A 17366-nucleotide genomic window follows, 5' to 3' on the forward strand; every position below is an offset into this window, starting at 1 on the left:
AAATTATTTTTGAAATTATATATTCACAATACAGTATTAAAGTTGGGAAATCTTAAACACGTGAAATTATTTAATGACTGCATTCCGAATATTATAATGTTATTTGACATAGACCTTTGTGGGGGACATACCGCCAAACGAGGATTAATAAAATTGCTTCCTATTTGTTAATTTCACATGGCTAAACATCCATTAACAACCTTATCCCATTCTCGTTTGAGAGAAAAAAATACTTTAAAAATAAAAGTTGTTGTGTAATTGTACAATGTGTAATTTCTAAATGTATTTATATCTAGAAAAGCTCGTGTCAATTTTTGCCAAAATAAGTTTGATTACTTAAGCCGCTAGGACTAAGAACTTAGGCTAGTACCGTTTTTTTTAAAATTATTAGTAGAAAAACCATATACTTCTAAATTAATCAAATACGAGTTCTGTTAATACTACTTTAGTTACTGATATAAACTATACATTTCTATAAAAGGAAACTTGTTTTATACATTTTATAAGCTTTGAAGTTTAGCTGTTTTTAAGAAGTAATTGTTTCACGGCTTATGTTTTTAAAATAAAATGGCAAAAAAATTAATTTTGCTATTACTTTATAGATTATTATTTTTTAACCATGACAGTATATGTGTAATGTGCAATTTGACAAAGCACATTATTTAATACATAATAGATAAAATAGATATGTAGAGCTATTTAATTTATTCAATCCAAAACACTATCTACAATAAATTTAACTTTAAGTAAACACATATTTAATAATACAATAAATAATGTCTGTGTTTAAAGCTCAAGATGACAACATCGTTGTCAAAATTTAAATTTGATTAATGCAAAATGTACTGTTAATAAGGTTTATAATTATGTAAAATATAATAAAACATCTACATTAAAATCAACTACACTAATGTTTCACAAAAAAATTTAGCTATAAAATAATAGTAATTAAGTACTGTTAACAAATTTAGTAAATAATTAATGTATTATTGTTGAGAATTGGGATGTGAGAACAGCTATATAAAAAATACAGTTGTGTTGTAAATGTAAATAGGATACTCTTAGTTTTCAAGTATGTGTGAACTTGTCCTACCTGGCCTTTCTTGTTTGTACAATAACCCACATAGCATTTTAAAAATATTTGAATTAAGTTTTATTGTAAATGTTTTTTTAAAAATATTGTTAAAATGTCTTGAAAATATTTAGTCTCCAAAAAAAATATAATGAAAACATTTTCAAAACATACTACAACAAATATTATAAATCAGTTTTTTAAATATATTTTCTAAATGTTTTCAAAATATTTTAAAACATTGTGATAAACTAAATAAAATATTTTTTATTTTCTTCTCATATATTTTATCAATATTTTGAAAATATTATTTTAATATTTTATGTAATAATTATCATTAAGTATCACGCCCAGTCATCTAGAAACCTATTTTACTTGTACATTTTTTGTTTTTGTTATAATAGAATAATTTTACTTATAAAATCTACTAAGAATCAACATAAAACTGTACTTTGTGTTAACTATTATTTTTTTATTATACTAATTAAAGTTGACCAATAGAAATTTAATTTTGTCAAGAGTTAATATTTGTACTATTTGTATTATACTATTCAGTGTTCTAACAATATATACCAGTAATTACTAAGGCTTCATAAGAGAACCATATTCGGCACACTTGTTAAGCACATTATGGCTCAAATAAATAAATCACATCTGAATTATTGACTTTTTATAATCTCACTATGTAAATGATAATTTACTTTAGTTATAGTAGGAAATGAAATTTATGTAAAATATAAAATTAATAAATATATATAAATACATATATTCAACAATAATATAATAAGTATAATACTCTTCAAAACTAATAATTAGCATTAGTTAATAGTTTTAGTAAATGTTTTATTCTATGAGTAAAATTATCAATACCTAAACAGCAAGTATACATAAGCCATATTTATGAATATAAAGTAACTCAATTTTTAAAGATCACTTACAATTGAATTGCTAAGAAAAATAATTATTAACCAATTATAATAATATATATTGTTTATAAAACTAAGTTCCAAAATATACTAACATTTTCAATTAAAAAGATTATAGAAAAAAATACTTTAAATAAAAAAAAAGAATCCCCATTTTTAAATTATATACATCATATCATTTAGATAAGTTCCTTTCATTTAATATCTTAATTAGTGCTTTTGAACTCTGCAAAAGAGTTGAGTATTATGTATTATGTACATTTCATTTTGTACAATAACATATTTTTGTACAGAAATATTTTACTTAAATACTATTCATGTACTTAATCACACTCATGTTTACTTAGGTACCAAAGTACCAGCACAAAGGTAACAGGCTATTTCCTTTATTGTTTGAAAAACACATAAGACAATACTAGAAACTAATTTTGAAAATAAATGTAAAAATTAATCTGTTATGAATTGAAAAATTAAATTGTCGTCAAATCATCGAACTGTAAATAGTATACTTATGTGGTATTATGGGTAATATATCTTTTTAATTAGAAATAAGAATAATTTTTACATATTATGATTTCTCTACTAAATACATGGCGTTAATAATAAAAAAGCATAATAATGAACAAGGATATAGCAATTTGAGTTTAACACTAACCCCCTTAATATTTCTTTTACTGCTGTATTCTTTCAAAAAATGCATATCCAGTGTGTACATTATCCTTCCAGTATCAGTTATAAATTAATTCCGTTATTGTCCATTTTGTCCTACAATCCAATTTCATGAATAAGGCAGGTATTCAAAATGATTTGTTTGTAATCAAAATATGTCCAGCATAATCCAATTTTGATCCTTTAATTTATATGTTTTGAAAATCCATTTAAGTAGTATAGGTTCCCCGAGTTATATTTCCTAAGCGGGAGAAGTCCAGAAGTCAGTTTGCAAGTATATTCCAATTTTTGAAGGTTCCAAAAAATGTCAATCCTAAAATATATTTTATGTATCTCCTATAAAAGTAATGATGTAATATATTCTCGAAGACTTGAAGTTTCCTTTAGCTTTTAGTAGAGAATCCTGAGGTAAATGTCCAATTTATAGTGTGCTTTCAATTATTAGTTGATATATTATCCATATTTCCAACGTGCAAGTCCCTAATTAATAAATATCCTCTGATTTTTGAGTTCCATAAGAGAGTCCAGATATATACATTATAATCTGTGTTATGAACTCACATATTCGAGTTAAAAATTCCTCTATGGTGAACTTTTATTGTTATTTTTCGTGATTAACATAAAACAAACAAACAGATACACACAATTTATACAATTACTAAATAGTTACAGTTCTTTAAGATCCATTTGTTATCCATGAATCTTTTTTTTATACATAATCTGTATATTTTTAATATGTGTGTGGTTTCCAGTTCAGTCGACAAAAAGGTGGCAAATACAATTTAATTATATATCCTTTGTATATTAATGCTATGAGTCCTTTATTGTTTCAAATGTCCAAGTCCAGTTTATAATCAGCTACAATATTAAAGTAATAAAAATTGACAAAAAAAAACACAAGTAACTTATCTTAACCCTCGTATTAAATGTTGTGAAAATATGTTTCAAATAAAAATAATAATAATAATAATTAAACACTAGAGTAATGGAATGAGGGTCAATATAGAATTGTTTCATGCTTTACCATTTGGTCCTCAATATTATGAACGGGATCGGGATCGGGATCTTGAATAACTGCGACTTTTGTGCACTGGTGAATAGGTCGGTGAAGCACGATCTCGTGGAGAGTAACTATTGGAACGACTCCGGCTTCGGCTGTAATCTCGACTACGATGGCTACTTCCACCACCATAATCATCCTTAACGCGAATATAGGATACTTCACCCTATTCAATGATAGAAAATGCATATGAATATGTTTAAGCTAATATAGATTTAAATTTTGTTTAAAATTGTTCATAATATAAATAACTGTGTTCAGTTTTTACTGATATTTAAGAAATTTTGCAAAAGCCATCGGAGATACAAAGTCACTTCAACATAGTTGTAAGTACTCTGTCTTAGAAGTAAGTCTCTGTAAATAGTTTGAAATTTCAGCAAAAAAGAATACTTAACCTATTCTAACCTAACATAACTTAATCTTACCATCTAATGTGCATCATAAGGAGTAGGCAGAGTAGGCATTAGCCAAAGGCCTTGCCTAATGTTTTTTTAAAAATGTATTTTATTGTGAGGGACTGATTTAATTAACATATTGATTTTATAATAATTAAATTGGTCAACCTATTGATCAAAATAGTAGCGCCTACAGTGTGCACTGAAGTAGGGTCAATGTATGTATGCTAGTATATATCCAACAAACATTTCTCCGGCTTGAATATACGCTACATACTGTCGTTTTTTAACAGGATGGCCAATCCTTTTATTTATAAAATCTTTCAAGAATTATAACAATAATAAAACATAACATTAAAAATTGACAAGTTTATACTTCACACATTTTAATAACAAACCTCATGTGATCTGAATCTTGTATCATCCAATTTACGAACTGCATATTTCATGTCATCATAACGTAAAAATTCTACAACACCAGATCCATCTTTATAAACATCAGCATAGCAAACATCTCCGGCTTCTCGCATGTGGTCTTTTAAGTCTTGCCAACTACCCGATGGTGGCAATCCTATACACAAAAATGTATAACATTGTATTAAATAATATATAATTATATTAAAAATACTATACTTGAAATGAAATACTTACCAGTAACTAATACTCTATACTGGGAGCGTCTTGCTGGTGGTCCTCTAGTTCTTCCGCCTCCTCCACTGGCACCTCCTCTACTGTAACCGCCACCTCCACTTCCGCCACCTCCACTACCACCACCTCTGTGTGGCCCATTACCCCGTGGAAATTCCACTCTTAATCTGTATCCATCATAGTCATATCCATCTCTAGCATGAACGGCATCTTCAGCATCTCTAAAAATTGCACAATGACAAAAAAATAATTAAATTTGAATTATTTAACTATGTAACTTATGATTATGAGTAAAGATTTAAATACAAATATTTAAAACCATTTACATACTTAATTGTCGTCAATGATTTGACAATATACAAATAAACAGTGCTGTGCACGGAAATGTTAACCAATTTTATGAAGGTTTACCTTTATCAATAGATGGACCTTGTTGTATAGTTAAATGACAAATGGATGACAGAATCTGCATTGGGCCAAATAAATGATGACAAGGTATCCCCAATTTTTAATGAAAATTGGGAAACCTACGGAATTAGTTCCTATTTTCGTATACTACATAGGGTTGGTGGTAATTGTATACGAGTGATGTAAATTTAAACACAAAAATTTAAATAGAAAAATGTATTTTTTCTAATAATTATGTAATTAGGTCTCCGTGGTGCACCTTATAATTTTCAGCTGCACGGTAGACAACGCTAATTGTGATTGAAAAACACAGCAGTTGTTTCATGTTAGTGATCATTTAACTAATGGGTTGGTCAAAAAGCTAGGTTTGGTTTTGTTAGGTTGCTGACCTAGAGCGGTATCAGGTTACCTTTTTTATTTCCTTTAGGTAATCTAATTTTCTTTCTGGGGTTTTGGGGGCGTAAGCCCCCATCTGTCATAGAGTTGCTTTATGTAGTTATAGGTTTACTTAATTAAAACTAAATAAAAGAAATCAATTACATTAGCTCCCGAACAGTTATATAATAGCCTTAGCCAAATTTTTAAAATTTATTTTGAATATTCGGTCAGAAAGGCTAGGTTTGATATTTTTAGGTCGTTCAACGCTTCCAGAGCAGTATTAGGTTAGATTTTGTTGTTCCTTTTTGATGAGGTAAGCCATCAATGTGGCCATACTGTACACCAACAAATTATATAAAAGACTATAAATTCTATAAAATATAATAAAGACTAAATTTCTCATAGTAAGTGATATTATCATAAATTGAGCTATTGTGTCGCTACTGTCACAACTTTTGCTGCAACTGGATGGTGGCGCACCGCGGAGGCCATAGTCGTCTTGAGCAACGACAATTCTCAAGTTCAAGTAGCTGTAACTTTTGAACTAGAGAGTCCGCCAATTTCCGACTTCAGATTCATAATAAGCATAAATAACACTATACGATGGTTAAACAAAAATTACATAAAAAAGGGTGTCCTGTAAAGTAAGTTCCCATGTTTCTAATGACATTAAATACTTTTTATTTCAATAATTGGTGTCCTGCTTATTTAAAAAAATAATTATTTCCACGCCGCACCCTGTACTTAGCAACAAGCCATTTTTTAAAGTATACTTTTTTATAATATCAGATAAACTAAGACGTTTAATTTATTAATATATAATTATAAAATGCATTATTAATTAATTTGATAATAATTAGTATACAATTCTGTTCTTTAAAATACTAGTATTTAAATAAGCTATAAGTAACAATCAACAAGATAATACAAAGCATATCGTACCTTGGATCATCGAATTCGACAAATGCAAAAGGGGGTCCTCTTTGGTTTTTCAAATCGACAAACAACACTTTGCCGAACTTATAAAACAAATCTTGAATGTCTTTTGACCGTATATCCGGTGGCAGATTTCCTACGTATATTCTACAGTCATTGCCCGACATATTATATTTTGTTATGCACTACGTTAAACTGAAAATTAAATCAACAGATTTGTTATTTTTATTATTTATAGTTAATTATCTATCTACAACTACAAAAGATAGTGAAATTTGAAAACGTACAATTTTCAACGCAATGGAAGTCGTGATTTCAGAGAAATCGGAAACACCGAAAAACTTAACGAGATAAAAAAGGCAGGACGATGATTGGTACAACAGCAAATTTACTAGCCAAATATTAAACAATCGACAAACTATCGGTACGATTTTTCATAGTTTATAATGTGCGTGAAAAAATCGATTTATACATGATAAATATTATGTAGTTCATAATCTATCGCCAATCGTGTTTCAAACATCGATGTCATGAACTTTTAATTACCAATTGGTAATTAATAATTTTTATCCGTCAATAAAAATTTCTATTATTTTAATCGGCATTTGGCGATTGTTTCATGTGGTAATCTTTATTGTTCATAATCATGGTACGACATAAATATTTTAAAACATTTCAATATTGTGTAGAAAGCGTGTATAAAAACAAACTTGGTGTCGGGTTTTTTTACCAAAATTATTATTGCGGAATTAAAACGATTTCTGATTATAAATAACAATAAATTAATCAAAAATTGAAATTCCAGGATTAAAGATTTGTTTATTTAATAAAAAGTATAACTGTAGTCTGTACAACTGTATAAATATACAGTATAATGTTGCACCTTGCAACTTGTACATAGTCGGACGTCGGTGTTTTCGTTATCATGGAAGAAAAAAGTTTCTATCGATTTGCTGGGTAGATGGGTCGGCGATAGTAAAGTGGCTGATAGAAACCGCCGTCTCCTAGCCAATGAGATGTTGATTTTTTACTCAAACATAGTTGTTAACATTACCATTTCGTCATTTATTTTATCGGCGAATATTTTGGAAGTTATTGAATTTAGTTTGTTTAAATTTGAGATTTGTACAGCGTCTGGCTCTGGTTACCGAAGGATTATCTAATCCCGTTGTTGGATAGTTCCTTATATTGTCTGTTAAAAGGTAAACATTTTTTTATTATTGTAACACATATTTCCCACACAAAATACAATTATTGTGTGAATTAACATTATTGGGCAAATATTAACGTTTTGCTTATTAACCTAACTTAAGTTATTTAGTTTATTTGAACGTTTATTATTATTTTGTAGTTGATTTACATCCTTTAAAAGATGTCTGACCGCAAAGCAGTTATAAAAAACGCTGATATGTCCGAAGAGATGCAGCAAGATGCAGTCGATTGTGCCACCCAAGCTTTGGAAAAATACAATATTGAAAAAGTATGATAAGTATCTTAAAGAAAATATATTTTGTAGGGCTCTTTTTCATTCATTATTAAAAATGAACACTATTTTACAATTACCTGTTATTGCAAAAAAGTAATTAGTTAGACCTATATGTATTTTTTTCAGTTACCTTAATTATTTATATTTTAAAAGATATTGTGAAGTAACTAATATTTATATATAATGGGTCCATATTTATACAACCTAATGTGATCGTTATCGATTCATTTAGTTTTAAGAAGTATTTTGTATGAATTATGATTTTGGTTACTATTATATCAAATAGTAATTTTAATAATATATGAATCATTTTTGTCTAATAATTACTTTTTTTTTTTATTCAGGACATTGCGGCTTACATAAAGAAAGAATTTGACAAAAAATACAACCCAACATGGCATTGTATCGTCGGCCGTAATTTTGGAAGTTACGTCACACATGAAACGAGGCACTTCATTTATTTTTATTTGGGCCAGGTGGCCATATTGCTATTCAAGAGCGGTTAAACTCTTAATTGACTACTGCACATGTCCCCTTCCAATATGCAAATATTAATTTTCAAAAATTACCTAATATAATTATTTCACCACTTACTCATATAAATAAAACATTTTTATGAGAATTAGCCACTCGTTTTTTATTTTTTAATGATTTTTGCCAACCAAAATATTTATTAATATTATTAACATTCCTAGAGCATTTCTTAATTTTTTTTATTAAGATTTTTAGCGACAATATCTATTGGAAGGGATTGGCAAATTTTCTCATTACTAATTTTATTTATTTTCTTTTTTTCTTTAAAAAAAAAAAAAGATGTGCGAGTCGATTATAATATAATGTATTTTTGAGTGTGCCATTAAATTGCCATCTAATGTGGCTTATACACTTAATTCCTCTCGCCATTTTTAACTCCCTTCTGAATTGGCTACTCTCATTCTTGCATTACTATTTTATTAAAATTATGTTAAATACACAGTAAAGAAAAATTTGATTAGTATTGTCATGTCCTCAATTTTATTATTATTGTAATTTTTTCTAGTCCATAAAAAAACAAATGTGTTTATTAAATTTGGGACTGTATTGTGTGTAATTTTAATAGTTACTTAGATATTGCGGATTGCATAAATATTTATAAAACTATATTAAAATTTGTGTAACCACATATTCTTGGTGTTTTAAGTCCCATAAAACATGTGCAATCCAGCATAACGATGATGATAATCATTATTTTCAATGCAACGAGAACACTCCACCATACAAAGATAACAGTTAAAAATGGATTATGTTGTTATTGTTTACTTATGTATAATTTTTTTTTTTTTTGTATTAATATGTTTATGGTACTTTTAGATCTTTGAAAGTTATTTTTAATAATCGGTAATTTGTTTTTTTTTTTTTAATTTATATATTATAACTTTTTTTTTGTGACGAGATTTATATTATAATGTATTTTGTGTTCTCCGACTGGCGTAAACAAGAATGTTTCAAGTAGTGTCTTAACTTTTAATGATTAATAAATTCTAAAATTAAATTAACAGTTCTATAATCACATTTAATTAAAGCATCATAATTAATTATTTACAATTTGTTTTTGATATAATTGGAAATATTTATAACTTGAATCCTGAGTGAATTGCTACTACACCAAATGTTAAATTTGTGTATGTGACGCATCTAAAACCTGCAGTCTCTATCATATACCTAAAGTCATCCTGAAAAATTAAAAACACATAAAATGAACATACAGTGATTGAAGAGAAGCAGAAAATAAAACGATATTTATCATGAAAATGTTTAATAAAAAAAACCTCCCCGGAAAATAATTTTTTTTTAAATTGTATTACATTTGTTAATTTAAAGGGATCATAAATATAAGTTATTTTTTTTAGATATATTTATTATAAATTTTACTTAGGTAAAGTAATTAAAAAATACACTAATAACTTCCTAATTCTTGGGGAAAAGTATTGTATACTAAACGATAAAAATAAATTCTGTAACATTAAATTCAGAGAATCTAATAAACTATTGTGATGACTGTAAGACTCGTCAAACAAAAATCATTTTAAAATGTACCAATTGATAAGTGTATATAAACAATTTTTTTCTTTTCAATAAAATAAAAAATAAATCCAACATGTTATGAAATAGAACTCACTTGTGATGGAAATTTTCTAATGCTCTCAACAAGGTATTGGTAAGGTTTCCATTGACCAGCTACTATATGCCCCATTAATGGTATTACATTGAACGAATATTGATCATACAACCTACGAACCAAATAAATACAATTTTAGTAAAAAAAAAAAAAAAAAGCAATTTAGTTGTTTTTAGTTATACCATCTTAAAACTTCCGGATTGACTTGACTAAATTCTAAACAAAGAAATCTACCACCTGGTTCAAGAACTCTATAGGCCTCATCTAATGCTTTATCAATATGTGTCACGTTTCGAATACCAAATGCAATTGTGTAAGCGGAGTATGAATCACCATCTATCGGCAAATTCTCAGCATCACATTCTTTCCATAAAATATGTTCTTGGTTCAGTTTTAATTTTGCTGCTCTCTTTTTTCCTTCTTCTAACATTGACCCGTTAATATCTGCAATTGTCACATGTCCATCTCCTTCCATATCAGATATATAATTTAAATATCTAAATGCAATATCTCCTATAAATAAACAATAACAATTAGTAATTAGTTTTTAATCTATCCTTATGTCATACCTAACATAAAAGGGATTTATTTTATAAATATATTATTCTTTTGTAAACAAATAACAAAAATACATTTCAAAAATATTTTGTAGGTAACAGATGTTATTATAAATAGTAATTCAAAACTTAGAAACAGTCAAGTAAATTAAACGATCATAAAACTGAGACCCTATATTCCAAGATGTGTGTATGCAATAAAGGTATATTGATTGATGAATGTATTTTATTGATTAAAAAATGATTGAAGCGAGGGGTAAATTAAACAATTGGTTATACATCATCAGGCATTGCAAAAAGATTATAAATAATTTGCCTCTTAAAAACAGTATGTTTGTCTTCATCATAACAAATACTGGTATGATTATTTTTTCCTAACGTAAAGTAGTATATTTTGTGGATCAAAACTCCCATTATATCAAATATAAAATTATTTGTAGGAAAAAAAAAATATTTTAGTATTTATTGGAACGGATTGTAGTATACTACTTTTTAGGAAAGTAAGGGGGGGGGGAATAACATGTACTACTTTTTGTTTTTATATAGCAATTGAAATAAGTTTTTTTATGTAAAAAGTGAAACTTTTATAATGAGCGTTGATATAAAGTATAGAGGCCACAATTGATACTAGTAAATCTTAGAGAAATATTTTAGTTAATTATCAGTGTCAGAACTAATTAAATTTAGTACATAATTGTTAGTTTTATTTCAACTGGAATGAAGTAAATTATATATACCCGTTCCACCAGCAACATCTAATAACCGTGTTTTTGGAGTGGGATCTAATATCCTTATAAATTCATCTTTCCATAGCCTATGTATTCCACAGCTCATAACATCATTCATAGCATCATATGAATCTGCTACACTTTCAAACACTTTGTGTACTAAAAATTAAAAAAAACACATTTATTCAAAATCAAATCACTATAAAAAAAAAGAAAGTTATAACTAAAAATCAACTTGCATTTAAAACATTAAGATCCATACATTAGAATCAACCATACATCATTGTTTTTTTTTCTATTTAAAATTAAAAAATATACTATACAAATATTATTAATAAATTAAACATTTTCTTTAAAACAAATTTTCTTTTCTTTCAATTGAGTTAACTTCAAGTAATGTAAATTTTATAGTAAGTATTCACAAAATAATTTCTAATCATCATCACTAGACCAATTATAAGCTTGAGAACTTTGGCTGGTTTTCTCTGGTATATCTTCCCATTTAGTTACATTCTTTTTTCTCCTTTCAGACGTACTAATAACATTTTTGATTCTCTTACTAGAGTTATTTTTCTTTTCTTCTTCATTGTTTTTAGACATTTTATGTTTTCCATGATCTCTTCTACTGGATGTTCTAATGTCTTCATAATGGCTTGATCCATCATTATATTTTCTATGGGGTTTTGATTGGTACTTACACGCAGGGTTTCTATACAAATGTAAATAGTTACAATTTTTACCTTTTGGGCACATTTTTCTAAAAAAAAGTCCGCATACTGCTTCTGACCATGAAGGAATATTACAAAATTCAGCAATTATTTGACGACCACCATAATATCGACCGCATAATGACCTGTAGGCTCTTAGAGCATAACGTTTACTTCTGTACTGGATATATACATTACCCATAAGATGTGGTTCTTGATTTCTACAAACATTAAGTTCAATAATTTGTCCATAACTTTTAAGTTCAGGCAATATGTCATCATAAAACTCATAAAACTTTTGATAAGCTTCTTTTTCATCACATTCTAATCCAATATCAATATCGAATTCCCGTTCGTAGCGCATATTTAGTTCAAAATTTTTATAAAAATTAGGAATCAACAAAGTATCACTTATGCCAGGTCTACTATGATTCCTAGAACAATTATCTCGAAATCGACATGCTGCTACTTTTGAAAAAAAAGGGCAAAGTGGCTGATCAGGTCTTGTATTCGTTCCAGTTTTAATAGACTCTGGAATAGGACCTAAACCATTCATATACATTTCAATTTCTTCCATAAACTTTTTATTCATTTCAATACGAAGTTTTTCATTTGCAATTTGTTTTTCATTTTCTTCTTTAATTTTATTTTGTTCTCTTTCCCATTCATTTTTAATCATCAATTCTTTTTTAGCTTTATCATGTTTTATTTTTTCTAATTTTTTTTGTAATAAATCCCATTCTTGTAATGCGCATTGTTCTCTTTCTTCCCACTTTTTATATTCTTTAATAGCAATTCGCTCATTTTCTTTTTCTTCAAATTCTTCCAACTCTTGTTGGCTTTTTAGCCATGATTGATAAGAAGGAGATTTAGATCGTCTTTCTTCATGTTCAAGAAGTAATTTTTCTCGTTTGGTAGCATTTATTTGCCTTTTATGTTTTCGTCGTAGTTTTTTCCATAATTTACGAGCTTCTCGATGTTTATTCATTGTTATTTTACCTAATGTTCATGGAATAATTACTTTTAGAAAAAAGATAATTTTTAAATACCTTTTTGAGATTTTTCAGATTCATTTACTGTTTGAAAACCAAAATGAGTTTGAGTCGAATACGAAACTGTGTATTTGGAATATGTAGTAACACATTTCTTTAAGCGGTTCAAATTAAGATACATCTTAATATATTTATATAAATATTAACTAAAAAAAATCTGAAAAACAAACGTTTTTTTAATAATGAAATAATTTGAACAAATATCAATCGATAAAGGATACAGATATTCAAAAATATCTTTATAAATCTTTTCTTTAATACCAAACTAGAATTCACTAAATAAAAGCTGTACTATTACGATCAAAATCACATATTTTTGTGTTCACAATTCTCAAATGTATTGCAACTAGTGTTCAGTCATTATATTTGTGATTGCATATGATCGATTAACGATTTATTCGATCTAGCGACTATAGTACACGAGTGTTATCTATTGTATACAAAATAAATAATACTGATAAATGCTTACATAAATAGATAACAGACGTACAGCGTACTCGAAAATTGAATTTTTGGTCTTATAATTCATGTATCGAAAATTCACAAAACAATTTATTAATAAAGTTATAACATCCAATACTTGGTGTTATAACTTAACACATGCCAATGTGTTATATTCATTTTTAGATTTCTTAATGAATTGTTAAAATTTAATTTTGTCTAAATCATGTTTACATCATCAAGTCCAAGTTAACCTTTTCACCTTCAGATGCGAGAAAAACACCCTTAAAGTGTACATAACATTCATCTTAAAATTACTGCACACTATAATTTCATTCTAGAATAATCTAATGACTTCCAAACTTGTGCGAAATGTATTCCTTAAATATAGTACTTCCGATATACAGTGCAAATATCTCAGCCCTTTCTAACAGAAGGTGTCGAAACTTTTCCTTTATTTCGCTTATTATTGTAGTTTTTGAACTTAAGTTCTGAAAATAAGACTGAAGGTAGACCCAAAGTGGGGCTACAACATAATATAATATAATGAAAACTCTAGTCAATTTTTTTTATGAAGGAAAACAAAAAAAAAGGAAATAATCACACTCTGGCTGTATTACATTTTCAGGATGCCAACATTTTTATTTTGTTGTTGGTTCAATGCAGGGGTAAAAACAGCAACACATTTTACAATAGACAGATAATCAACTATTATACAAAAATACAATTTTAAGCACATTGTTGCTTACAACAATATGATTTTACAATTATTTTTATCAATATCCTACAACCTACAAGTTGCCATTGACGCGCCTAAATCAAGATTGATCTGTGATTTTATAATTCTTAGTAAAAACAATTCCTACAGGACTGTTATTACACCACTATGTCCTAATCCCCTTTTGCTAGCATTTTTATTCTTAAATCTAAGCTTTCACTCTTGTGGGCGTCCATTAATAACCAGAGGTAACAGGATAACATGAAAAAGAAAAAATATATACACATATTAATCACTAACTGAGAATGGGGACTAGTCTACTTTTCTTACTAATTCTTCAAGTGAAAAAAAAAGTATTGTTATGACCCCTTTTAAAAAAACTGTAATTCTCGATTGTCGGATTCGACTCCTTTCTGTGACACATGATGTATCACGTGTGCTTAGTGCAAAATAATAATAGTCAAAATTTATAAAAATGGACTTCCAGCAGTTAGCAATTCATATATAACACTTATTGATATTATAAAAATCAAATAATTTATGAAAAAAAAAAAACTAATATTGTTTAAAACTAACAATTTATATAGTTAATGTTATATACAATACATTTTTGGACAAACAAATAACAAACTTACTTTTATTAACAATCTCACTTTCTTTTCTCATGTTGATCAACATTATCATAATCACTTTTGTTATCCAAGAATAAATCTACAAAATTTAATAATATAAACAATCCTAAACTAATAGCTATAACGGTAACTGAAATTAAATTTTGATGATCCCTATATTGATTGGTCATTTTAGTATACTTGACCCATTGTTCACTTTCATTCTTTCGTTTGACAATTGTTGAGTAATGACTTCTGGACCATTGGTCAAAATTATAGCTATGATTAGTATTGTGTGTTTTTTCTACTTGATTTGTAGAGTTCATATGTTTAAAAGGCTGTTGTGAGTGATGCTTTAGTGGTATGGGATCTATATTTGATCCAAGATCATACAGTCTTCTTTGGCGTGCATTTCCTAATATTTCATATGCAGCTGTGATATCACGAAACTGTTTAGTAGCGTTTTCACAGCCTTTATTTTTGTCAGGATGGTACATCATTGATAACCGATAATACGCATCTTTAATGTCCTTATGAGTGGCAGTATTGGGTAAATTTAAAGCTTCATAATGAGTTTTGTTTGCTACATGTATTTTAATCAAATTGTTGTTTCTTAAAAGAGCCTTGCTCACCGTCCACATGTTAATAGCAAACTGAAAAAAAAATCAATGTAATTTACTAAAATTATTGTAAATTCTAACAGGGAAAAAAATTGACGGGTGAAACGTACACAGCTTTAAACTTACAAGGGTCAAATGTTCATTTAAATTTTGCAATACTAGTAGTTTTAAGTAAAACAAATATTTGGTTAGAGAAAGTTGTTTTCACCTTGTCTTGTAATAAAGTTTTAGAATGTTGTCAACAAAACATAATATAAATCTAAAAATTCTTTCTCTAAAAATTCATTTTATGAAGTTTAAAACTACATAAAATGATAAAAATTAAACAATAAAGTTATCATATGATAACATTTCAATGTAATACATTTTCTAGAATTACTACCTCGGTTTAAACCTTAAATTCTATATTATTTAGCGAAGGTGGTAAACATTATTTTAACACTTTTATTTTGATAAGAATATAGATAATAAATGTATTTAATGTATACTGATAAGAGTTAAATGATATACTTACTGTTTAGTATTTATCACCAGAAATCCTTCATGAACTGTAGTTGAAAAGTGATGTCATCATGTCATTTTAAAACATACTATACATTATTAAAATATTCCATAATATAATTTAATATTTTTAATTTATATTGTTCTTTTGATTTATATTATATTATAAATTAATTTGATTATTGTAATTATATATAAAATGCCTGTGAGTATTAAATACACAATTCCGTGGTGTCAAATTTTAATATAATTTAATATACTAATATTTTAACTTGTTAAATAGGCCTACCATTCTAATATAAAAGATTATCAACAATTAACTGGAAACATGGCTATAGTTCCAATCAAATCTCAATATAAGGGTCCTGCTGCTTTAATCAGCGTAACAAGTCCAGATGTGGATATTATTGACGAAGCTTTGTCATATTTTAAAGCAAATGTTTTCTTTAGATCATATGAAGTTAAGGTATATATGCAAATTAATTTTAATAACAGTAATGCTACTATAGAAATAATTATGTATGATGTTACAAATTACTTGTTGTTATTTTAGAGTGAAGCAGATCGTGTTTTGATATACATTACTTTATATATAACGGAGTGTCTGAAGAAACTCCAAAAATGTCAAAGTAAAGATCAAGGGATGTCCGAAATGTATACACTTGCACTCTACAGATTTGATATACCTGGAGAAGCCGGGTTTCCATTAAATTCTGTTTATGCAAAACCAGCTACAACGTCAGAATCAGGTAAATTAAAAATGCATGTTCAAAAGAATTTTTTTACTGAAGTTACTATATATTATAGATGTAATGCGGCAATATTTAGAACAACTGCGTAAAGAAACTGGACGTAGAGTTTGTGAAAAAGTGTTTTCAACTGATGATGGCAAGCCTTCTAAATGGTGGTTATGTTTTGCACGCAAGAAGTTTATGGAAAAATCATTGCTTGCCCCTGGACAATAATTGGTTGATAAATTATTGAAATTTAATTTCAATTTAAGATTCTGTTGGCTAACTAATTTATTCATTTTCTATTTTTTATTATTTAAATTTATTTTATCTATAATTATGTAATATTAATGATACAAATATAATATTTTATTTCTAGCTATGTTTTTTGTATAAGGAATCAAACTAAAGAAAGTCTACCTCATTAATTTAAATAGCTTATTAAATCGGAGAAATTTAATTGCAAATGTAACAGGGTATTGAAAGTATATTAATTCTATACTTTTTTATTATTTGGAATTCTGTATTAAAATTGAATGTCCTTTATAATGTAAAAAGACGGAT

General features: G+C 27.4%; 6 protein-coding genes across 8 annotated transcripts; 2 read left to right on the forward strand and 4 right to left on the reverse strand.

Annotated features, from left to right (window-relative positions):
- Positions 1-3707: 3707 nt before the first annotated feature.
- Positions 3708-6918, reverse strand: LOC126846714 (serine/arginine-rich splicing factor 1). Of its 2 annotated transcripts, XM_050586490.1 has the most exons (5): positions 6780-6918; positions 6499-6687; positions 4774-4991; positions 4521-4693; positions 3708-3893 (listed from the first exon to the last, which is right to left on the reverse strand). In XM_050586490.1, the coding sequence occupies exons 2-5, from the start codon at positions 6657-6659 to the stop codon at positions 3708-3710; spliced, it is 738 nt and encodes a 245-aa protein (XP_050442447.1). In that variant the 5' UTR covers positions 6660-6687; positions 6780-6918. The 2 variants fall into 2 exon arrangements, with proteins under 2 accessions (XP_050442447.1, XP_050442448.1); XM_050586491.1 differs by lacking the exon at positions 6780-6918 and having other exon boundaries at positions 6499-6773.
- A 618-nt stretch (positions 6919-7536) lies between these two features.
- Positions 7537-8647, forward strand: LOC126846716 (dynein light chain 1, cytoplasmic). Its single transcript, XM_050586493.1, has 3 exons — positions 7537-7694; positions 7844-7972; positions 8323-8647. The coding sequence occupies exons 2-3, from the start codon at positions 7865-7867 to the stop codon at positions 8482-8484; spliced, it is 270 nt and encodes an 89-aa protein (XP_050442450.1). The 5' UTR covers positions 7537-7694; positions 7844-7864; the 3' UTR covers positions 8485-8647.
- Positions 8648-9359: 712 nt separating this feature from the next.
- LOC126846713 (2-methoxy-6-polyprenyl-1,4-benzoquinol methylase, mitochondrial) lies at positions 9360-13591 on the reverse strand. Its single transcript, XM_050586489.1, has 6 exons — positions 13442-13591; positions 13178-13337; positions 11431-11580; positions 10319-10649; positions 10137-10248; positions 9360-9690 (listed from the first exon to the last, which is right to left on the reverse strand). The coding sequence occupies exons 2-6, from the start codon at positions 13299-13301 to the stop codon at positions 9589-9591; spliced, it is 819 nt and encodes a 272-aa protein (XP_050442446.1). The 5' UTR covers positions 13302-13337; positions 13442-13591; the 3' UTR covers positions 9360-9588.
- On the reverse strand, positions 11662-13170 carry LOC126846712 (U2 small nuclear ribonucleoprotein auxiliary factor 35 kDa subunit-related protein 2). The gene has a single exon (XM_050586488.1). It carries the CDS (start codon positions 13114-13116, stop codon positions 11854-11856), a length of 1263 nt encoding a protein of 420 aa, XP_050442445.1. The 5' UTR covers positions 13117-13170; the 3' UTR covers positions 11662-11853.
- A 1309-nt stretch (positions 13592-14900) lies between the features above and the next one.
- On the reverse strand, positions 14901-15894 carry LOC126846558 (dnaJ homolog subfamily C member 30, mitochondrial-like). 2 transcript variants are annotated; one of them, XM_050586130.1, is made up of 2 exons: positions 15681-15894; positions 14901-15603 (listed from the first exon to the last, which is right to left on the reverse strand). In XM_050586130.1, the coding sequence occupies exon 2, from the start codon at positions 15589-15591 to the stop codon at positions 14989-14991; it is 603 nt and encodes a 200-aa protein (XP_050442087.1). In that variant the 5' UTR covers positions 15592-15603; positions 15681-15894; the 3' UTR covers positions 14901-14988. The 2 variants fall into 2 exon arrangements, with proteins under 2 accessions (XP_050442087.1, XP_050442086.1); XM_050586129.1 differs by having other exon boundaries at positions 15697-15893.
- Positions 15895-16105: 211 nt separating this feature from the next.
- LOC126846131 (actin-related protein 2/3 complex subunit 3) lies at positions 16106-17180 on the forward strand. Its single transcript, XM_050585310.1, has 4 exons — positions 16106-16276; positions 16355-16537; positions 16625-16820; positions 16879-17180. Exons 1-4 carry the CDS (start codon positions 16271-16273, stop codon positions 17034-17036), a joined length of 543 nt encoding a protein of 180 aa, XP_050441267.1. The 5' UTR covers positions 16106-16270; the 3' UTR covers positions 17037-17180.
- The last annotated feature ends 186 nt before the right edge of the window (positions 17181-17366 follow it).

The sequence above is a fragment of the Adelges cooleyi genome, unplaced genomic scaffold (genome assembly GCF_023614345.1).
Source record: "Adelges cooleyi isolate 19-005CV unplaced genomic scaffold, UGA_ACOO_1.1 ACOO_flye_CR_arks_rails_tigmint_CR_PRNA_9, whole genome shotgun sequence".
In the NCBI taxonomy this organism is placed as follows: Eukaryota; Metazoa; Arthropoda; class Insecta; order Hemiptera; family Adelgidae; genus Adelges; species Adelges cooleyi.

What these genes read in the sequence shown, in the direction of transcription:
- LOC126846714 (XM_050586490.1), bottom strand. Translation starts at nt 6,659, where the DNA reads ATGTCGGGCAATGACTGTAGAATATACGTAGGAAATCTGCCACCGGAT. An exon ending in GTATAGAGTATTAGTTACTG is followed by an intron (nt 4,694 to 4,773) that starts GTAAGTATTTCA and finishes TTTTGTGTATAG; the next exon opens with GATTGCCACCATCGGGTAGT. An exon ending in CAAGATTCAGATCACATGAG is followed by an intron (nt 3,894 to 4,520) that starts GTTTGTTATTAA and finishes ATCATTGAATAG; the next exon opens with GGTGAAGTATCCTATATTCG.
- LOC126846716 (XM_050586493.1), top strand. Translation starts at nt 7,865, where the DNA reads ATGTCTGACCGCAAAGCAGTTATAAAAAACGCTGATATGTCCGAAGAG. An exon ending in AAAAATACAATATTGAAAAA is followed by an intron (nt 7,973 to 8,322) that starts GTATGATAAGTA and finishes TTTTTTATTCAG; the next exon opens with GACATTGCGGCTTACATAAA.
- LOC126846712 (XM_050586488.1), bottom strand. Translation starts at nt 13,116, where the DNA reads ATGAATAAACATCGAGAAGCTCGTAAATTATGGAAAAAACTACGACGA.
- LOC126846713 (XM_050586489.1), bottom strand. Translation starts at nt 13,301, where the DNA reads ATGTATCTTAATTTGAACCGCTTAAAGAAATGTGTTACTACATATTCC. An exon ending in AGATGTTGCTGGTGGAACGG is followed by an intron (nt 10,650 to 11,430) that starts GTATATATAATT and finishes GTTTATTTATAG; the next exon opens with GAGATATTGCATTTAGATAT. An exon ending in TTAGAAAATTTCCATCACAA is followed by an intron (nt 9,691 to 10,136) that starts GTGAGTTCTATT and finishes TTAATTTTTCAG; the next exon opens with GATGACTTTAGGTATATGAT.
- LOC126846558 (XM_050586130.1), bottom strand. Translation starts at nt 15,591, where the DNA reads ATGTGGACGGTGAGCAAGGCTCTTTTAAGAAACAACAATTTGATTAAA.
- LOC126846131 (XM_050585310.1), top strand. An exon ending in TTAGATCATATGAAGTTAAG is followed by an intron (nt 16,538 to 16,624) that starts GTATATATGCAA and finishes TTGTTATTTTAG; the next exon opens with AGTGAAGCAGATCGTGTTTT. An exon ending in AGCTACAACGTCAGAATCAG is followed by an intron (nt 16,821 to 16,878) that starts GTAAATTAAAAA and finishes TATATATTATAG; the next exon opens with ATGTAATGCGGCAATATTTA.